Here is a 22715-nt window from a genome sequence, read left to right as displayed (position 1 = left end):
AACTTTAAGTTGTTACAATATACATAACCCAAAATAATTGTTCTTATCCAAAGGGACTAAAATGGTAAATGATGCAGTTCCGTATGGACAGAATCTGGCATACTGTGGGACCTAGGTTCTAAAATTAGTCAAGCACTGGGAGAAATCAAACAAATTATGAGGTCAAACATTTTGCTTTTATTACCAAAAGGTGTTAGTTTTAGTTTTGATCTTGCTGAACTTCTTGTTAATTATCTTCCGGTTAATGCAGTGTGAGGTTGCAGCTCAAACACAATTTCTCGCCGGCATTAAGTATACCACCTTACATTGCAGTAAACATCACAGGCCTGCCTGAGGTCAACCCATTTTGCCCTCTGCATCCCACCCTCTGACTGTTCAGGCTCCAAGGGGTGACCAACCCTTCTTATCCTTCAAATTATGAGTGTTTAACACTTTGAGAGAAATCTTTCTCGCTTAACTAACCTTAACTAACTGATGGCTGCGAGGTGTTGAGCATTGTGCCCCCCTGACTTCATGCTCAAATCAGTATTAGCAAACTGAGGGAAAAATGGCATTTTAGGAGCCACAAGACAATTGGGAATATTAAAACAGTTTCCCTGAAGGGCAAAGTGTGCTGAGGCATTAACTATTTACTGTCTGTCTAGATCAAAGATTGATTAAATATTTTGATGTGTTTTCAATTAAAGTAAGAGTGCGTGTTAGCAGTTTAGTCACAAATAGTCAAGAAATTAGAGTTAGCGATATTTCATATGAATAGTTGATACCTTTTAAATAAATTGGTTAATGGCTTCCATTAAGAGAGCAGATAGAAGAATATCACAAGTGTAAAACACTCGCACAATAATATCCCAGGCATGCTTCAGCTTATGCCATTTCACAATGAGAGGCTTGCATTGATGATAACAAACTTGAAACTGATAAATAGACCACAGTCAACCATTCACATTAGAATCTGAACATTGCAGTTCAACTTTTATTGCAGGTTCTTTGATTAAAATTTGCTTACAGAAAAAATACAATCAAGAATGAGTACTGACAATGAGGGAAACTGAAAAAAGCATTTCTGCAGATCCTGTGATCCCACTATCAGTAATAGCAGGAACACAGATTAAAAAAAAGAAATACTTACATTTATATAGCACTATTCATGACAACCAGACATCTCAAAGTGCTTTACAGCCAATGAAGTCCTTTTTGAAGTGAATGCTGTTGTAATGTTGGAAACATAACAGCCACTTTGTGCACAGCAAACTCCTGCAAAACACAATGTGATAATGACCAGATGTTGTGATGTTGATTGAAGGATAAACATTGGCCACAACATTCCCCCTGCTCTTCTTTGAAATAGTGCCACGGGCTCTTTTATATCCATCCAAGTAGGCAACTGGGGCATGGTTTAATGTCTCATCTGAAAGACGGCACCTCAAGCAGCACTCCCTCAGTACTGCACTGGAGTGCTAGTCTTGATTTTTGTGCTCAAGTCCTGGAGTGGGATTTGAATGCAGAACTTTGAGATTCAGACTCAAAAATGCTACCGAGCCACAGCTGAAATGGGAAGGATTCCCCAGCCCAATGGTCTACCCTAGGAGAGCAGTGATCTATCATGTTAAATTATCTTTCTCCTGACAAGATCTACCTTTGTGACACCTGAAGATAGCAGTTTCTATTCTATTGATCCTCTTATTGCTCATTAATGGTCAGCCAAGATACCAGTAGGAGGGAATTGATAAGAGTAGTGCAGTGTTTTTGGATAGGAGGACTCGAAGCTTTTTTTGCCTTTGTGGGTTCCTTCTTTGGTGAATCCAGAGTCTTGGTGCCTACATATAAACTTGAGATCCACATCTCCATTAATCTGCATCTATGCCAAGTTGTGGACGCTAACAGATCCGATTTATCATTTATCCACTCTGGAGATGACAATCCCTTTTCAAACCTTTAGGTCCAGAGAATTCAAATAGGCCAAAACCTGTAAGGGAGGAAACTCACCGATGTTACACTCCCAGTGGGAGCACACAAAGACAGCATTCATTAGAAAATACATGCCTGACCTATGTGTACTTTGAGGGACCCTTTCCACTGGGTGTGTGGGATCAGTGAATATACCTTTATGAGTGCATCTGGAACTGAATTGTTAGATTCATGGGCCTGCCTGCCAGAGCGTGTGACCATTTGGACATCCATTTTGGCAGTGGTGGATTGGCTGCCTATTATACATCCATTCCTGGAATGTCTCTTCAGGGCTTATTTGCGCAGTTGATCTCCTACCATGCACTTTTTGCCACTGTGGAGAGTTAAAATCTAACTTCCCCGCCCATCTTTAACTAGCCTTCAGCCCAAGGGTGTAAACATTAAAAGGTTAATCCATACAGTTCACCCATCAGAAACCATCAATTCAGCAGAGAAGAGATTGAGTTGCTCCCATTTCTTTCTAAAATATCCCACATAAATAAAAATAGAAAAATATGGAGGAAACAGTAACTCATGAATGAAATTAATAGTAGATAGATCCGTGAGGAAAGGCAGGAAATAATACCAATGTAGCTTTCAGATAGACTGTGGATTTGACTCACGAGGGGTGCCAAAGGCTAAAAACTACCAGGACAATCTGTGTAGTTACAGTAAAGGTCAGTTATTGGGCAGGAATGTATGTGCTTCCTGTGCCCTTGTTCGGTATCAACCATGGACACTGACTTCACTTTCATTTAAACATAAAGTCGTCCACCAGCAATAGGGTTAATTGAGCTCCTCCTCTCAGCTGTAACATAAGACAAATGCTTAGTTAAGAGCTAATAATTGAACAATATAATTGAAAATCCAATTTTATATTATCTTCTTAATCTAAACGAGTTTATCTACCAGATATGTCTACTTGTCTATATTCCTACCATAGCTATCTGTCCCATGTGCCCTTCTACTTTGTATTTTTTCTACTTATCTATATCTCTATCTGTTCACCTTTTCTCCTGTATTTCTGCCTATCTCTATACCTCTATTGACCTATTTATTTACCTATCAGGGTAACCCAAGATATTTTGTTGAGCTAGCTGCTTATCCCTTCAGCTATTTTATCTATCTACTATTGATTTCATTTATGAGTTACCTGCTTTCTCTTTATTTTTCTATTTTTGTTTATGTTTAGTCTATTCTCTAGCTTGTGTCTGTCCTTTGGTTTCTGCCTCCACTTATATGTCTGTATGTCTGGCTACTGTATCCAACTGTCCATTTTCTCCCCACTCCCCTCTGTATATGATATCTGTCAGTGCTCCATACTGCCATGTCTCCAATCTTTGTAGGTAAAGATATAGTTATGTAGCTTTCTATACATTATTTACATGTATTACATATAATTACTATGCTTATGGGGATAAAATGTATTTCATGTTTTGATCTTTTACACTTAATATCTATCTATCTCTAACAATCCGTCCATATACAACATATCGCTTTGTCCATTTCATCCATCCACCTAAGGTATTTCTCTAATTATACATTTATCGGCAATTTATTATTTTGTCGCCTATAATCTTCCTATCGGTTGGATTTATCCAAATGCTGTCCCTGTTCACCCATCTGCCATATCTGTCTGGGTATGTATCATATGTCCATATTTCCCTAGATTAATTTTAGGATCTGAAGATTTGTTATAGTCAGACTTGGACTTTATCCACTAGCTAATACCATCCTTGAATCTAGTCTGATGTGAGGTAGATTTATTAAGTGAGGTAGAAATCTAAACCAAGCACCGGAGCATGCAGAATGGCTTCCAGCAGGAGAAGCCTGCCCCATATTTACCTTCAGCAGACTATTAAACAACATGAGGCTATTAATTTGGTTTCTGACTCTTCACTAAAACCCATAAAATCACACAGTTGTCAAATAGAGTTCATTTTAATTTCCTTTCAATCACAGTAAATTATTCAGGTGATAAATCAGCTGGGCCAGTCATCCCTGTGTAATAGAAACCCTAATTTCTGGCTAATTACCCAGCCCATTGCTGCCAAAAGATCAATACCAAAACAAAATGAAAAGGCCTGGAAATCCAGACTCGGGGCTGGGGAAACTGAGCTCCGGGAGCGTGATAAAAGCAGGCACTATTTACTGTGTCCATGCTCAGAGTTCAGAGGGCATGTGAGAGCGTTAACCCCAGTGAAGGTCATTCAAGAGGAAAGTTGCCCTCAATAGGAACTGCCTTCCTTAAAGAATTGTAATTGATTACATTCTTACAGCAATCAAATATAATTCATCATTTCAAAATTTCTTTTAGGTGTAAAAGGTAATTTTTTTCAAAGCTAAAAACATTTACATTTTTTTTTAATTACAACTGGGTCAGAGGCACATTATCAGTGCTGCAACTGTTTATCACACTGGGTGCATGGACTGTGAGAAATTCCACAAGAAGTGATTATATCTCTCAAATTTATCTTCAGAAACACAAAACTTTCTTAAGCTTCAGTCTGTTCTCAGCACCATTTTGTGCATCTAGTATGATAGAGAGCTTTTCATGTCATAGAAAAACAAAATAAATTAAAAGGCAATTACTTGTAGGCTCATGCAGAAATTAAGTACATCTATTTTCATAGAATCTCTACATTCTCACACAAAGGCTTTCAGCTTGAGAACTGCAGGGGGAATCAGCAGCATTTCTGTTTGGAATGTATGTCAGCGGATATTTCATCAACAAAACGCACACTGCCTACCCTGGTGTCTGTGGTGGGTAACATATTTTCAAGTGGACGGTAGATCTCCTCAAAGCCTAGAATTAAAATAAAGAGGGTGTTGTATATGGGTGGCAGGGGGGTGGGGAGGGGTGGGGGGCTTGGGGGTGAGAGATTTCTCCCTGTCAGGGGGCCAGGGATGTTAGTTTATCACAGGTAGGTCCCCTCTCAAAAAGCAATTATCGAGGAACTGACAGACTCATCACGCATATGATTGCAGCCCAACGCTGACCTCCTCAGGACACCGAAATGCAGCCAGCAAAGTATGAAGGAACCTGAGGTATAGGGAGCACCAAACAGCTTTCACTGTTTATCTTTCATTGGAAATATTTTTTAACCTCATTTCCAAATCTAGAAATGATCTTATTAAAAGATAATTGCATAATCCTAAAACAAGAGTTGATGCCTTTGCATTATGTTTTATTGTACGTAACATTTTATTATTGAATTTTTATATACATTTTTTTCTGATCTATTAATGAATGCCGGAAATAATACACTCGGGTTGTGGTGTCGAGTCCAGTGGAATAAACTGGGACAGGCATCTTTAGAGTTATAGCCCCATTTTCCAATGAAATAATTTCTACAAGAGCAACTCCTATTACTGAGAGGAGAACACAGACATTGCGATTTATTATTATTTATGGTCCCACGACTTGTTTATGTGCAACCATGTTTGGTGCGTGAGATGGAAATGTCATTATGCAAATGACATTGAATGTCCTTACTGAGGCTAAATAATTTTTGTATTGGACGATTAAACCTCATCTGTTATCGGTATGGGCTGCAGTGGGCTATTAAACAGTCCCAGCAGTATTTACTCCCAGTAATAGGAAAATGGGAAAGGAAAAGGCAAAACAATTGCTGCAACTAGACTGTGATTGTCCTGTGGAAATTTATCTTACAAAGGTCCAGATAGCCATCTTGTACAGCAGTGAGAAGTAAATAAGAGAAATATATTCTCTCGTAGAGGCCTATTTGAATCAGTTTGCTTGAAATTAGCTCAATCTTATCAGAAATAAATTGGCAAGATTTCAGATACTATCAAAGGGGATTGGAAGCCAATAGACTCCAGGATAAGTTGCGCGTCATCCCTTACGCAGCTGGGGAGTCACATTTGTATCAGTGTTGATAGCTTATGAATTCCAAAATTGACAGAATTTACAGAAAAATGAGGATAATCCATCTTCCTTAGTGGCCTGTCAAAACCTGGTCATACTTCATAATCTTCAATTACCGCTGCTATTTTCAGACATTTACATGTCGGCATTACAGAGATGTGGAAATGAGAAAAGAAAGGGAGAAGGCTACAGAAAAAAATACAGCTGTTTACGTGGCAGAGAATAAAGGAGAAAAAGCATACCAGGTTGAGGCTTAGAAGCCTTGAGAGAGACAGAGAGAAAAAAAAAACTACTTTTTTTCTGCTCCATTGCTCTTAAGCAGAAGAATATATTGGTGTGTGTCCTTTAGTTTTAACCGATTTCTCTATTGGTTGCCACAGATAAATATCGGAGATTATTATGCTGTGATCTTGACATAAGGGTTATATAGACATACCTCTCGGAGAGTGTACCGTGCAGTGGGATGGTGTGGCAGTAAATCACTCTGCTCACACATCAGGGAGCAGAGATTGGTATAAATTGTGCAGGCCAGGGTCAGCCTGCAGTCACCTGTGTGATGAGTTTGGTTGCTTCAAAGCCGGTTGCTGATCGAGCTAGGCCACCCCGCGGCAAAACTCTGCCCTGACACTGGAGCACACGCCTGTAATCTGTGCTAACGAGTTTGATTAATCAGTCAGTAGCTCCAGTGAAGTAATACCAGCCCAGGCTTCTACATGAACAGAAGGCAAGTAGGACCTGGTACCCTCTTTCCACCACCCCCCACCGCATATCCAGCCCCCTTCCCACTAACACTAACAAAAATAATGGCACAGGGAGATCCATTTTGGCCTTCACCACCCCCACCCTTATTAACAGCACTAGGTTTACATTCCTTCTTAACCAGCCTCACTCCAGACTAATCTCACTAAGAAGAATAAATGGAGAGAGGGACAATGTCTTATCATCCTATTGATGACCATTCCCAAACTCTAATTTACCAACAAAAGGAAACAAAAAAGATATGGAGTGAATGGTCTGAACCATGGTGGAGAGGTTTATTACAAAGCTATAGTGACTGGGAGACATTCCTCATTAATTGGCTGCCCCTACCCAATGAAGCTGATGCTAAAGACTGTCGAAAACCATAAATCTGCATAATCTAGTTGTCCAGGAAATCTATCAGACATCTACTCTTCAATGTTATCTTTCCAAAACATAATAAAAATGTGTTAAGTCTAACTGGTCAATGTCCTAGGACTGGAGTGTCTTCTGCCTGGGAGGGTGCAGAAATTGTGGGTGGAACACTGATCACCCAGAATTTCACCCCATTTAGACTGTGAAGAGAGATGCTTCTGTCGCTCTAGTTCCTCATTGAGCTCTGGGAGCGAATGTGCTGAGCTAACACACAAATCCCAGCCAGCACACCCTAGTCAGTGCTAAGGGAAGCCAGGGAAAGGATAGGTTCTGAACTGGGTCTTCAAAAGGCTCCGGATATCAGGGGGAGTAAGGCCTTCAATCCCAGATGCGATCAGTTATTTTGCTGTGCCAAAATTCCTATCTCCTATTGGGAGATGTTTATTAAATGATATATTCAGACTTTTAAGGGACGCTCTGATAATTTGCCATTTCTCTAGGCACAGGTTTGTCGCCCCCATTATTCAAATTACCCTTTGCTTGGAATTTGAAACAGGATCATTAGCCTTTCGAGTGGGCAACCATGTTCCCTCTAAGTCGAGCAACCCGAAGGTTTCTGTGCAGTCCACACACGAGTTGGCTTCTTCAAGTTACTATGCGTGCTTGGTCAGTCAGGAAAACCTTAAAGGGCCTGCGCACTTAAACAAATCACCAGCGTGCTACAAAAGAAGTTAGAAGTTGGTGGGCAGCCAAGTGGGCAGAAATTCACAATGGGAACAGGGGTCCAAGAATTTCAGTCCCCTCTCCCTCTTTGTTCCTGACTTATTAAATGATCAGGGACATCACAGATGAAATAATCTTGCAGGGAAAAGTTTGAGTGAATGTTTCAATGGCGTTTAAAAGTGAAACTAATGATGCCATGGGGGTGATTAGACATGTGCCTCAGGCCAATCATAATTTGACAACAGCTCCTTGAAGCATCACTTCAATGTGGAGATGTTTGACATGAAAATCTAAGCTTCGTTCCCAGGGGCTCTTCCACTGTGAGCTTCCAGCAGGAGCTGGCGCTCGAGGAAGTGGCAGAAATGTTTACAGGGAAAAAATGTGCAATAACACATTTTACAATCTGATCTGAGCAGGAACTAAATGAAGGTTCTTGAGTTAATCTTGCAGGCTCCCGTTAATTTTGTGACCTGTCTTAAAGGGACAGGTGTCAATGGAGTTGTCTCTATTAAGCAGTAATCAACCGTTGCAATTTATGAAGAATTTCCATTGTCCAAGACACACTTAATTCATTATAGAGCAGGCATGATTGCTACTTAAACGATTACCACTAACTTACTGGTGCAAGGTTTTCTGTTTGCTGGTTATTCCAGTTAAACTAATATTGATAACTAGTTTTTTTAAGAACATATGTATTCTACTAACTTCAACTGGACTTTGTTGCATCAATCAAATGGTGGACACATTTGACAGATTAAAAGCTATTCAGAGCTAATCCCCACATAGTACAAATATGAAGCCCAATTTGAGCGCAAATTTAGAATGGTGGGGTTGGGGTAATTTTGAGCTTTGCTTTTTGGTGGTAAGCAACAAGAGAGGGTTTCCATACATTGTAGAAACCATCCGATTGCAGTTCCTTTGTATGAGTCCTATAAAAGGCAGACAATCCGTTCCACCAGATTACCATTCGAGGAGAAATTGAAAGTGACCTCGTGGTTTGTTCTCATCATTAACTACTAATGGGTGAATTGATTCACTGTAAAGGGATTTAAAAACCAGGGTGATGATTTTCCTTTGTCCAGCCTCTAAATGGTGCCATATAACGAGTGCAATATGGCGGAAGAATGGGTGCCAATCCTTTGCTTCTATTTTGCTCCTCAACAAACTCCCTCTACGTCCTGTACATCACTGTCCCTGAAGAGGATGCTTTGAAGTAAATCACGAGCAAATAAATGTCATGGACCTCTGCACTCTAACCTCTTTTAATAGGATCAGGGACAGTTCAGGATCTTGACACTCTAAATATAAAATGGTTTTGTGGCTTCTGCACTTACTGCAGAATATAACCAATCCTTTACACTTAGGGAGGTGGCTGTGCTTAGTGTGGTGGGCCACTCCATTGTGTGGCTTACTTGGAGGTAGACGAGGTAGGAACCTTGAATGGAATTTAATCCAGCCCATATTGCAGCAGGCAACGTGGTGGCTGGGTGTACTTAATCGGAGGAGAGGCCGCGCGTCAGTCTCTCGGTGACGGGAAAACATTCCACAACTGAGTCGGAGGCACGAAGGGGCCCTTGTGGGAAACTCAGCCAGTTGCTGCGGGCTGTTAATTAGGCTCATTAATGAGCCAATTGACACCAATTATCCCTGAACCCACTGGAATTTAGTGGTGGTTCAAGAATTAAATGGGAGTCGCATGTCTTTCCTGTGCCTCCCGAATGTCAACCAGCAAACCCTGTTGGTTTGGGTGGGCTCCTGTTATCAGGCATCTAGCCTTGGCAAGGTGGAGGGGTGCTGAAAACCACCTTCCTGTCCTTGACTCAACTCCCCTACACCCAACCCCGCCCCCACTGGCCTTCCGTGAACTCATTTCACTCTTGCTCACCTGAGAGGCACTTAATTTTGTTGGGCCTCCCCCATGGAAGCAATGCGGGTTTCCCACTGGTTCTCCAACTGGTGGGCGGGACCTGAATCGGGAACATTAAATTCCACGTTTCGAGAAGCCGCCTTGACAGCTGCTGATCAGCTTGCCGGGCTATCTCCTGAGCCACAAATGTTTTTTTCCCATGGAGTAGGGATCCTGACCCCACTCCCAACTTTTTTCCACCTGAAATAAAAACGTAAGCTTCAGTCAATTCAACTCCCTCCTCCTATTCCCAGGCCATCATTCTTCATACCCACTCTTGTTTCCACTATATTTCTCCGTCTACCTCTTGGCATCATGATACCATCCTTTTACCAGCTCCCTCTATGGCAGACTTTGGGATCTGAACTGCTGCTTGAGTTGCATTTGTCAATTGAGTCATGGTATAGCTCCACACAGTCATTCATGGAAGATGGAACCATTAGATAGAGACCTTGGGCAAACAATTCACAGCATCTGGCACACTTCAATTAATTTAAAATCTTAGCATTTTTCACCAGGCTCTGTTCAGATAATGATACACTTCCATTACATTTACAAATCTCTGGTTAGGCCTCAGCTGGCTGACTGTGTACATTTCGAGCACCACAATATAGAAAGAATGTCAAGGCTGTGGAGAGGATGTGAAGGAGATTTACCAGTAAGATATCAGGGATGAGGGACTTCAGTTATATGGCGAGATTGGAGAAGCTTGGATTGTTCTTGGAGCAAAGAAAATTGAGGAAGGACCTGTGTAGATATTCTAAATGATGAAAGGTTTTGATAGAACAAGAAGAGAGAACCTTCTTCCTCTGGCAAATGGGTCAGTAACCAGAAGACGTAGATTTAAAATATTTGACAAAAGAATTGGAGTGGAAATGAGTGAAACTTCTTCATACGGAGAGTTGTTAAGATCTGGAACAAAGTGGTGGATTCAGATTTCATAGGAACCTTTAAAAGACAATTGGATTTGTGCTTGAAGAGGACTAATTTGTAGCGTTTTGGGGAAAAGGCTGGGCGGTGGGACCAAATTAGACAGCTCTTCCAAAGAGCTGGCACAGGCATGATGGGTCGAGTGGCCTCTTTCCATGCTGTAAGATAATATGATTACCTGGAAAAATATTCTCTCACTTTTTCTCTTGGGATTTTGACAGCACCTTCCCCTTTAAAGGTGCTGGTAGCTTCTAAGGACCCAAGATACCCCAAAATTTCTCTTCTTTCAGCCTGGATGTTCCCCTAGCATCTCCTTTACATAAGCGAGGCCTGACAGCAAGTTCAGGGGCTCAGCTCTTGGACCAGGAGAGAGAGATAAGCTTCATCCTTCAGTACAATTAAAAAGTTCATATCTAGTGTATTCCTATAATGTCTCACCTCTCTGATGTCAAATGTCCATGGAGAGAAAAATTGTGACTGGCTGAAATAACCACCACCTGTAAAGTTGATCCTGCTGATCAGCTTATCAGTCAATCGGATAATTAAGTCAATCAAAAAAAGACAGGTAGAAGAAAAAGGCTACCTGCCACTCAAAGCAACAAAACAAATTACTATTTTTTTCCTTAACTGCCCAATCATCATCTTTACAGAGAAGGTTTAAGCCTTAACAAATCAGTTAAATAACTAATTTACCCTTTGACGTACCCATAGACTGTAATTGTCTTCTACAGTTTCAGTCTGCAAAGGCTGTCTCTGTCCTGGGCCTGTATGTGCATTATGTTCCACTCCTGTGGCTTGGCCAGTTTATACAGGACTTTGTAAATGATTTTTTGAGGCCTACCACTTGACCTTGGCCACCTGGATGGACATTCCTTTGGTGTCAGCCTGCTGTCAGATAAATAAGCAATGGCCTTCCTTGGTAATGGTCAGATTTATTCCCTCGATTTGGTTTATTTGTTGTGCCTCAGTTGGTAACACTCTTTCCTCTAAGCCAGTAGGTTGGAGGTTCAAATCCCACTCAGGACTGGAACACAAAAATCAAGACTGACACTTCAGTGCAGTACTGAAGGAGTGCTGCACTGTCGGAGATGTCATCTTTTGGCTGAGATGTTAAACTCAGGCCCTGTCTGTGCTGTCAGGTGAATGTAAGAAATACCATGGCACTATTTTGAAGAAAAGCAAGAGAATTACCCCTGGTGTTTTGAACAATATTTACCCCCTAATCAACATTGCACAAACAGGTTATCTGGTTATTAATATTATTGTTGTTTGTGGGAGCTTGTTGTGTGTGAATTGTCTGCCATATTTCCTATATTACAACAGTAACTATACTTCAAAGTACTTCACAAGACAAACACTTGTCTGGCGGTCATGAAAAGTGTTATATGAATACTAGTCTTTCTTTCTTTCTATCTATGAATTATATTTTCATTTGGATGTTGGGCCCTGAAAGTAGTTGATTCTCCATTTGCTGTGGTTCCCAGTTTCTATCTGTTGATCTACCTCCTCCTGAGCTAATCTATTGCAGCCTCATCCCGGAGTACCTATGCCCATTGTACTTTGGATATGCATGCAGAATTGGGAGGATCCTCTCGGTTCCTGTGTTCCTCCTGACCTGGACGTTCTACACCATCCTTGCTGCAGAGTCAGCTCCAGGGTTTGGAATGGAGGAGGGTTGTGGCGGGGTGGTGATTGAAGAGCGGGAATATAATCAGACACCAAACATTGGTGGGGAGCCAAAGTACCTCTGCGTGTTATTTTTAATGGGCTGCTTAGTGCAGTTAGGTTGCTGAGTTTGCATACATTACACCAGTGACTACGTGTCAAAAGTGCTTCATTGGCAATAAAGCGCTTTAGGACACCCGGAGGTCACGAAGGGCGCCATATAAATGCAATTTTTTTTCTTTTCCTTGGTGCCCACAGCTATGAGGTAACATGCTGCACCATCACACCAGTAAAGTTAACTGATTAAAAATCATACATGTGCCTGGTTGTTCTGTGGCTAAATGTAGCCCCCTCCCACTTTGCACAATGTGGTACTGAGACCAGGGAACTCGCCTGTGCTGAGTTCGTTGACATTAGTCAAAACCCACAGCTATTTCTTTGATTGCATTTTACCCATGATTTGCATTTTACCATTATGTTTCACAGGTTCCCATATTATTGTAGTCTAAGATTGCTGAACTGTTAACAGTTAAAGGAATAGTGTTACTGGGAGTATGCCGAAGAATAAAATGCTTGCATGAGATGTTACAAACCAAGCTGTTTTTGTCTTTCCAGAATGCGGAATATTCCACCATGGCGTCACTGGCTGGGGGACTGGAAGATATGAAGTCAAGTCTAACAAATTCAGCTGACATAGGGGCCAGCGTCCCAGGACCTCAGTCTTACCCCATTATAACAGGTAACGGGGTTTGGTCTTGGTATGAAGCATGCCTTTGTTTACAGGTGATTGCACAGTGTTGCTTTTAGAATATTACTGACTTTCTAAGAAAGATATTGAAACACTACTGACCTGTCACTGCAGACTTTTGAAAAAGTTGCTCTGTTTGCAAGAATTATTTCAGAACTAAAATTTTGACTCTGTTCACCCCATATGCTGCACCTGTCCAGCTGTGTGTACTGAACTGTGTACAGGTACAGACAAGTCTCATCTGCTATTGTCCACCCCAGAGTGCAACATTTCTTCATGTCAATATTTAAATGAGGTCAATGCAGTAACGCTTGCCATGATAACCCGTGCATGGGTGGACACTAGTGATTGATATTTATCCTGGTTATTCTGCTGCTGCTTGAAGGGGAGGAAGAGTGAGGGGAACCGTGGGGGAATTCCCCCTGTGGGGAATTCTAGAACTAGGGAACACAATTTAAAAATAAGGGGTCGCCCATTAAAGTCTGAGGTGAGGAGGAATATCTTCTCTCAGAGGGTTGTTATTCTTTGGCATTCTCTTCCCCAGAGCGCAGCTGGGTCATTGAATAAATTCAAGGTCGAGTTAGACAGATTTTTGATCTACAAGGGAATCAAAGTTTATGGGGATGCAGGCAGGAAAGTGGAGTTAAGGCCACAATCAGATCAGCCATGACCTTATTGAATGGTGGAACAGGCTTGATGGGCTGAATGGCCTACTCCTGCTCCTATTTCTTATGATCTTATGAGGGGCTTTTGACAAATAGAATTTAAAACTACAAAGCAGTGTTCCTTACATTTCCTGGAAATGGGATTAGTACACACATGCATACACACATGCACAGAGACAAAGACATACTCAGATTGCCAAACCTCCAGGATTGTCCAGGAATCTCCTGGAATTACAGATTAATCTCCTGGACACTGCTGTGAGCAACCTAAGAGAAAAATCACTCAGACATTAAAAAAATGTATTTTAAAAAAAAATTCTTTGAATGGTATTGTTTAGTAGTTATAAAAACATTGGAGTTGGGAAAATAGGCTGTCTGACTGGGCTGGGCGGTTGGAAATAGGAAGTCATGTGATGACATCTCTCAGGTTGTGTACAACTAGAGTTGGAAATGGTTACGCATAGTCACACACAGATAGGGCGGAATTTCATCCAGGCGACGGAGGCCTCACTTGCCAGCTGGAGAGCCAGCAAGAGTTCCAAGTCATCTCCTTTGGGAAAGTTCCACTGAATTAAGCACCAATCAGAGGCTGACAGCTCCTCATTGCTGTCAGAGCCACCGGGAGAGTGGTGGTAGCTGGTGGCAGTGCACCGACCAGAGGCCCAGGATCAGCGATGGGCTTAGGCCACAGATGAGTGAGGGCAAGATGGGGGTTGCGGGGGAGGATGTTGCTGGCTGAGGTGTCGGAAGGAAGGGCATAGGGACGGCTTTCAGCAGGGACCCCCTTCCCAGTGGTAGATCACTTGTTCAGGCACTGAGTGCCTTTGAATGAGGGATGCACATACTTAGACACAGATAGACATACAGACACCCCCAGCACACACAGCAAGACACACAGATGCGCGCACTCACACACACATACACACACATATCAGGATACATACACGCACTCACACACATACAGACATCCTCCTCATGCACAGAGAGACACACTCAAACACCACTCCACACACAGGCCGGAATTTTCCAGCCCCTCATGCCGGCAGGATCTTCCAGTCCCGCTGACGTGAACAGAGATTTCAATGGCTCACTGGCCCCGTCACTGCAGAACCCGCCGCTGAGGTGGGTCTGGAAAATTACGGCCATAGACACAAAGAGATACACACACCAAGATGCATACACACAGGCACCCTGACACACCGACATAGACATGAGTGACATACACATACAGGCACCCCTGCACACATGTATACACAGAGAAAAACACACACACACGCACGGAAAGACACTGGGATAGCTACAAAAACACACACGTAACACAGGGACGCAGAAAGGCACTCATGCACAGACACCCTGGCAGATAGACACACTCATGCACACGCCCTAACAGCACTGTGAGGTGTACCTACACCACATGGACTGCAGCAGTTTGTGAAGGCAGCTCACCACCATCTTCTCAAGGGCAGCTAGGAATAGGCAATTAACGCTGGCCCAGCCAGCGAAGCCCACATCCCGTGAATGAATAAAAAAAAACGTACAGGTAGATAGACACACACAAACACAGGTAGATAGACACACACAAAGTCAGATAGACACACTCACAGACACTGCTCACCACATACACAGACACACACACTTATGCCAAGACGCAGAAATATACATCCACACACAGATAGACAAAATCATATAGGTATTTATACAGACACACAGACACAGAAAGACACAGATAGACACTAACGTACACACACAGAGGCATGTACATCAAGACACAGAAAGACACTCATGTTCAGGCAGCTAAACACACACACATACACACACACACACACATATGCACACGCGCGTGCAGATAACGACACATACTTATACACAGACAGCCAGAGCTGGATTTTGGTGGAGGAAGCAGGGAGATCAAGACAGGCCCAAGGTAGCAAAGGAGGTGGTGGATGACAAGGCCACCACGCTAGAACTGCCTCAGTTACTGGGGCAATGGCCCAGTAGTAGTGTCGAATGTCAGACCCTCAAACCCTCACACCCTCACTCAATTCACCCTCCATAACCCCTCTTGTCCCCTCTAGCCCTCTCATGCCCCTTCAGACACCGTCTGTACTTCAGTGTGTCCTCCGTGCCCATTCCATGCCATCCTTGCTTCCTCCATACTCCTCATACTCCCCCATGTACCCTCCATGTCCTCCATGTATCCTCCATAGCAACTCACTGAGTTTCCACAAAGAGCAGGCTCAGGAACCATGTCTTTGAAATGGACATGAAAAAAAGTAAACTTCTAGCAATCTACTAAAGCTCTCACTCAAACACACTTCACACCGAAAAAGAACAATTAGTCAAAGCAGCCATTCAAAAAGTTAAATCCCCTCAAGTGGTCAATCTGTTGTAAAAACTCTATTCTCTTAACCATATTAAAGACAGATAATCCTTTAATTTATTAAAACTGTCAGTTGAGCTGTCTAAATAGCCCCCTACTGAGATAAGTGGTTATGTAGCTTTTGATACTCAGCCAAGTATTCATAATGACTCCAAGCTGTCAAAACAAACTCTTCCAAATGGAAACAATGGAGCCTATTGAAACTGCAAAAACAAATGGCTATGGTTTTTTCGAAGCTGCACCTGTCAATCAATGCAGTCCAGGAACAGGTCTTTTTTTTAAACAAAGCTGCAGACCATTTTTCTTTCAAATTGAAAGGGCTGTGACATTTAAATACTTTCAGATCATGATAGTAGAGTTCCAAGCAGTGTTTCCTTCAGTTTTGAGTACATTACAACATTTTCCGAATGGAAAAAGTATTCCAATGCATCTCAGTACTTACACAATGCTGATCAATGCACTGGTCAACTTATCTTTGCAAGACAAAGCCCTATAATCAATAATTGGAGTAAAATCACACATAAGTTTTGATATAGCATCTAACTACTGAAGCTGAAAGAACATTTTTTTTTTGTATTTCTAGGCCTGTCAATGAAAGAATTTCAGGAGCAGGTGGCTATTTTTTTGATTCGCCACTTGGGACTGGGGTTACCCCGTGGTTCATGACTCTTTTGAGGTGCCATGAACCATATATACTTATGGAAGAGGCCCGGCTCCACAAAAATTGCAGGGGGCGGTGCGGTTGGGGGTGGGGGGGTTGGTTGGGGAGTTTGAACTGCCCACCTGTGCAATAGAGCCAACAAGGGCAGGAGTGCTGTGTGAGGGTGGCCTTCCCATATCCTTATCCCATACTAGCAAAACTTGCCAGAAACTGGAATGGGACAGAAATCCCCAAAATTGGGTCCTGTCTGCCATTTTTATGGGCTTCATGACTCGGTGAAAATCTGGGCCACAATCTTTCCAGCATGTGGAAAAGGGAAAGTGCAAAGTATATGAAGAGCTGGCAACTGCTCTCACACCTTGTGATAGTCAGCCAAATATCACTTTACAGAACATAGAATTACCTTATCAAATCACAACCACAAAACTTCTAATAGACCCAGTGGCAAGTGACACATGAGAATAATATACCCAGGAGTATGATACTTTCAGCCTGATTAAAATTTGATCAGTACAAAGAGAATCTAAACGTTTGTGTAATAAGGAGACAGTCCATAAACTGGACTAAGACAATACGCTGTAGTGATTCAAAGTAGATTTATAGTGTGTTTTCAAAAAGTTTACCGTCTAGTTAAAACTATATTGCATGTGCAGCAGGTTCAGTGTGTTAGAATGAAGTAAGGATGGAACTGTTGGGTTTTAAGAATATAAGTAGGTTAAAATATTTTGCGCATTTTGCACCTTTAAATTATTCAGATTGAACAGTCCAATCAGATTGTGCTGGCATTGGCTGGAGTCTCTATGTTGCACTCTCAGTATCTGGGAAACTCGGTGTTCCTCCAATTCCAGCCTCTTGTTTATCCCACATTCTCTTTGCCCCAACATTAACGGCCACACATTCAGGTGTCTACATCCCAGGCTTTGAAATTCCCTCCCTAAATCTCTCCTTTGCTGTTCCCTCTTAGACCAAACTTTGGCCAACTGTTCTAATGTTTCCTCCCTTGGCCCGGTGTCAGTTTTTATCTGATTACTCTTCCATGTGGCACCTTGGGACATGTTACAGTTAAAGGCGCTATATAAATGTAAGTTTTCGTTTCTGATCCCTGATCAGTTCAGACATGCTGCATTTACTTCTGATTCCAATTGGAAGGGAGAAAACTCAGGACAGATGTAAGGATGAAGGCCTCAGGTCCTTGGCCCTTTTTGTGTTTCTGCAAAAACCACAATCTATTCACGGGGATTAATAAGTGGCTGTTACCTGTGCCTTGTCTGATTGGCTGGTTACAATGATTATGGACTGTGCTAACAGTAGGCTTGTTGTTGCAGATGTCAAACTGACAGACAGCTCATTAAGAATCACTGACACAATACGTAAAAATGCATAGAAAATGCCACTTGTGAGGTTATCTGCGATATATTGAGAGCCTCATTCACTGCTGTATTTTAATGCAGTAAACCGCATCTGGTACAAAACGTTTGGCATAAAGAGGAGATTTTTACTAGGGCATTTCAGGTCCAACCATGTTGTTGTGGGACTGGAATCACATATGGGCCAGACCAAGTAAGTGTGGCAGGTTTCCTTCCCTAAAGGACAGCGATAAACTAGTTGGGTTTTCACGATAATCCAACAGCTTCATGGTCACGTTTACTGATACCAGCTTTTTATTTTCGGATTGGTCCAGACCATATGAATGTATCAGTGCATAAGTGTACAAATAAGTTCATTATGTATTTACAGTATCCTAATGAATCAGTGTGCCTATGCGCTCATGGTATCTGTTTTGCTCTCATCATAGAACAAGAAGCTGCCTTGTTCAAAAAGCGCACATCCAGAGTGCCACTTACTGAGCACCAACTGCCACCACACAAACTTGGAGCATAGATACACACACACACACTGCAGCAGAATACCATAGTGTAGAGGAAATATGAATAAGCCACTGAATGCTACTGGGGAAATAGTGGGATCACCTGGTACAGGGCACCTCCTGAACCATGCGGAGTCTTTTTTTTACTGAGATGGATTTCCAATCAATATGGTTGAACATCAAGCCAACGCCTGATCTGCATCCACATCACTGGGAGGTTAAGATTGGACAAACTATTGTCTCCAATCTATAGCTAAGCACTTGGCAACATCTGTGAATTCTGCAGTGAACACTTAATTTTGCATTCTGATGAATGATGTCACCACTCCTATGAGTGGTTTTGAATCCACGCTACAACAGGCGGCCAGGGCTGGGTTCAGCATTCATTGGCAGGCTTCAGGCAATGAGTCAGCAGTTGCTCGATGCTCCAGTGTTCTTAGCCCACAAAGATCAATGGGCATCTTGAGGGAATACCTTCCAGCTGTGGTATATGTGGAGCAGCAAAGGGACATTGACAAGGTGGCATTCATGCTAGTGGCAGTTACGATTCATCACTTAGTTGTGCACAAGTGCCAGAAGGCATAACCTCTGAAAGCAGTGAGCCCATTGCCCTTGCAACAAAACCTCCAATACTGATGCTAGATCAGGAGTGATCACAGATGCAAACTGTGCACAACAGCATCCCTGTAGCACTGTACTTGGTTCTTCAGTCATCCACCAGTGCTACTTTCTCAGGTGAGCTGGAATCAGCAGCAGGAACACAGAGACGCCAGGGGCAAAGATAATAAAAAATACCTATTGACATTCAATGGCATTACCATTGCTAAATCTCCCATTGTCAACATTCAGGTCAGAGGCTGAGAATTCTGCAGCAAGTAACTTGTTCTGACTCCCCAAAGCCTGTCCAGCATCTACAAGGCACAAGTCAGGAGTGTGATGGAATACTCTCCACTTGCCTGGATGAGTGCAACTCCAACAACACTCAAGAAGCTCAACACCATCCAGGACAAAGCAGCCAGCTTGATTGGCACCCCATCCACCACCTTAAACATCCACTCCCTCCACCACTGACGCACAGTGGCAGCAGTGTGTACCATCTACAAGATGACTGCAGGAACTCACCAAGGCTCCTTTGACAGCACCTTCAAAACCCGTGACCCCTACCACCTAGAAGAACAAGTGGAGTAGATGCATGGGAACACCACCATCTGGAAGTTCCCCTCCAAGCCACACACCACCCTGACTTGGAACTATATTTCGGTTTCTTCACAGTGAAGAAACTGGAACTCCCATGCTATTGGAACACATGTGTACCTGCACCACACGGGCTGCAGTGGTTCAAGAAGGCAGCTCACTATCACCTTCTCAAGGGCAATTAGGGATGGGCAACAAATGCTGGTTTAGCCAGTGTCGCCCACATCCTGTGAATGAATAATAAAAACTCATTGAGCATTATACTGTGAGCATTGGAAACTCAATGAAATTAATTGACTTTTAATATGTATTGTTGTGTCGTTTTGTTTTATCATCGTACAAGTAAAATAGTGGCAGTTGTCCAAGAGATAAAGGGTGAGAAATTGGACTCACGCGTACCTGCTTTTTGGGCACATGGAGTGAGTTTAGAGCTTCAGAATGTTGTCGCTGTGCATGTGCAAACTGGACAGAAGTGGTCCGGATTGTCTCTTTGGCTGTATTGCCACTGAAACTGATTAGAGAGTGCATGCTGCATGGTCACACCAGTCCTGTTCTAAAATGTCCATTGGGGTTCTACGTAAGTCATAGACCTCAAATTGCATATTAAAGGGGGCTTACTGCCTGAAGCAGGTGGGCATGTCAATGGAGGGCAAACTTTCAATTTCAGCAGGGGTTTAAAACAGTCAGCATAGATCGATCATCTATTCTCCAGCTTGCCGTGATTCTCTCATCCATTCTCAATAGAAAAGAAAATTGGGCAGGGTGTATAATTGGCACAGACCTGATACGCCTGGCATTGCACACAGTGTTGACACTAATGGGGCGATATCTCTCCTGATCCCATTTTGAGGCTGTTAACAGTTAAAATGGACCACATAATATCAAAATGTAATGCTGTAATATGGTAAACAGAGTCCTGCTCAGTTAATCACAAACATGGGGAGAATTTTCTCCCTGTCGGGTGGGCCGGTTGGGAGCGGGCTAGGGCGGGCCCCGGAGCCAATCGCCGCCCGCGATCGGCTGCGCACCGCCATTTTACGTGGGCGGGCCAGTTAAGGCCCGCCCATCGTGACGCATGCCTGGTAGCGCTCAGCGCTCTCTGTGCAGGTGGGGGGGGGGAGGGGGAGTCGGGGCCTTTCACGCATGCGCGTGAAAGAGCACAGCAATCTTCCTGAGGCATGGAGCTGCCTCAAGGAGATTAATTTCACAATGAGGATATTAAATAAAGAAGGTAAAAAATCATTTACACATGGATGAGGTTTCATGAAAAATGTGAAGGCCGCTTGGGCTCTTCGCCTGCCCGCCAACCTTAAGGTTGGATGGGCAGCCCTGTCAATATCTTTAATTGGTTTATTAATGGCCTTAATAGGTCTTTGACAGCTTGGCGGGCACTCAGCCGACTCCGGTGTGTGACCGTCGAACGGAAGATCGGAATGATGTGTGGTGACATTGGGACACACGCCCGACGTCACCGCGTGCCATTTTACGTGTCAGTGTGTGGGGCCCGCCCCCACACGCTGAACAGAAAGTTCTCCCCGATGAGTAGTGTGGTAACTTGCAAAGGATGCACAGAAATGTAGATAAAAGACTCAAAACTTTGAGCTTAAGGACTCAGCCAGCATGAAAGTTGTGATAGTAGTTAATATTTGGTCTGTAAAATTTAATTTACGCCATGCTTTAGTACAGGATGAAAAATCTTCAAAATCGAACGATTTTACATTATTGACTTCAAAGTGTCCTCTGTATATGACCAAATGTCTGAACTTGTGCTGTTATGTATGAATGAAAGAAATGGGCAATTGGTTGAATCACAACAACTCTTAGATTTTGCTGCACCCATAAGCTTTGCTTCCATTTGCAAGCCAATGACACTTGCAGGCTGTGTAAATGCTGCAGTCAGCACTCTCGCAGCCTCTTGATTGTTACTAATTACTGCCAGATACAGTTCCCTGGCTCAGTGTGCTGACTTCAGCTTCGTCCCGTCAGTTTGAAAGGACAAAGTGACAATGAAATTGACACTTCAGCAGTGTTCTCCAATACAGCGCCAGGGAAATTGACAACCCCACAGCCAGCTCGGAGTTTAACTGGCCTAGGAGTCAGTTTGCATTAAGAAGCAGGGACCAACCAGATCAAACTGTCGACTGGCTGCTCAGAGTCACGCAGAAGAAACTTCTGAGCTTAGTGAAATCTGACATAATAGCTGTATGGCTTTGGGAAAAAAGAGGCGTAGTTTGTTGATAGTTGTTCGATCTTCTGAACTCTTTCTATTGACTTACTGAGGGAAACAGTATGTCAGAGTCAACTGGGTCTTCAGAATTCACCTGCCTAGACATTAACTCATTGTTACAACAAATGACATAAATGAACAAGAAAAAGTGGCCTCCCTGTCTTGTTTTTGGGCACAATTAATTTGCAACATAGGTGCTCAGGATTACGTAACTCTAATCGAACTACATTTCCCTCTGTTGGTTTTTTTATACACAATTTGCATAATGACATTTAAGTGAAGCTGGTTATTATTAGTTGTTGGTATGAAATTATAAAGGGGAGTCATGTATCTGCTAAGTTGTGTTCTGCCTCTTAATCAGGTGCTAATTCAAGTCTCTCATGTGAGATTCTTGTGCCAGTTACTAATGAAGAGTAGTTGAGGTGATTTCCCAGTGTTTTCCTCATGGTTTTGCTCCTCAAGAGTATCTTCCACTCGGCGATTTGCTACTGAGATTTAAGAGTCCCACCCATCCTTTACATTGAGGGTGGGGTTGCCGCTTGCAACTATTTGAGGCAAGTACCTCCACTGGACATCAACCCAATCTCTGAGCCAGTACTCAAGCCTTTGCTTGCTGGAGCTGGCTGGAATAGGACTGGAACCCAGCCCTTCTGACTCATCCAGGAACACTACCCTTGAGCCAGTGGCACTCCCATCAGTTGTGAGTGGTACACTAGACTCAGTCCAATGTTTAGAGATCATATTCTAGTCTGCCTCCCGGGACTGTCTAGGGTGGGGCTCAAATCTTTCATCTTCTTACT

At 42.9% G+C, this 22715-nt stretch overlaps 1 protein-coding gene across 2 annotated transcripts in view; it reads left to right on the top strand.

Annotated features, from left to right (window-relative positions):
* The window catches only part of LOC144690600 (paired box protein Pax-5-like), a 267511-nt gene that overhangs the window by 132019 nt on the left and 112777 nt on the right, over window positions 1–22715 (top strand). For both annotated transcript variants that reach the window (XM_078558249.1, XM_078558240.1), the window contains exon 7: window positions 12789–12912. In XM_078558249.1, coding sequence (XP_078414375.1) covers window positions 12789–12912 — 124 coding nt within the window. The remainder of the gene's footprint in view (window positions 1–12788; window positions 12913–22715) is intronic.

The sequence above is a fragment of the Cetorhinus maximus genome, chromosome 2 (genome assembly GCF_964194155.1).
Source record: "Cetorhinus maximus chromosome 2, sCetMax3.hap1.1, whole genome shotgun sequence".
In the NCBI taxonomy this organism is placed as follows: domain Eukaryota; kingdom Metazoa; phylum Chordata; class Chondrichthyes; order Lamniformes; family Cetorhinidae; genus Cetorhinus; species Cetorhinus maximus.
Note: the sequence above shows the minus strand (reverse complement) of the source record. Positions and strands in the feature narration are given on the sequence as shown.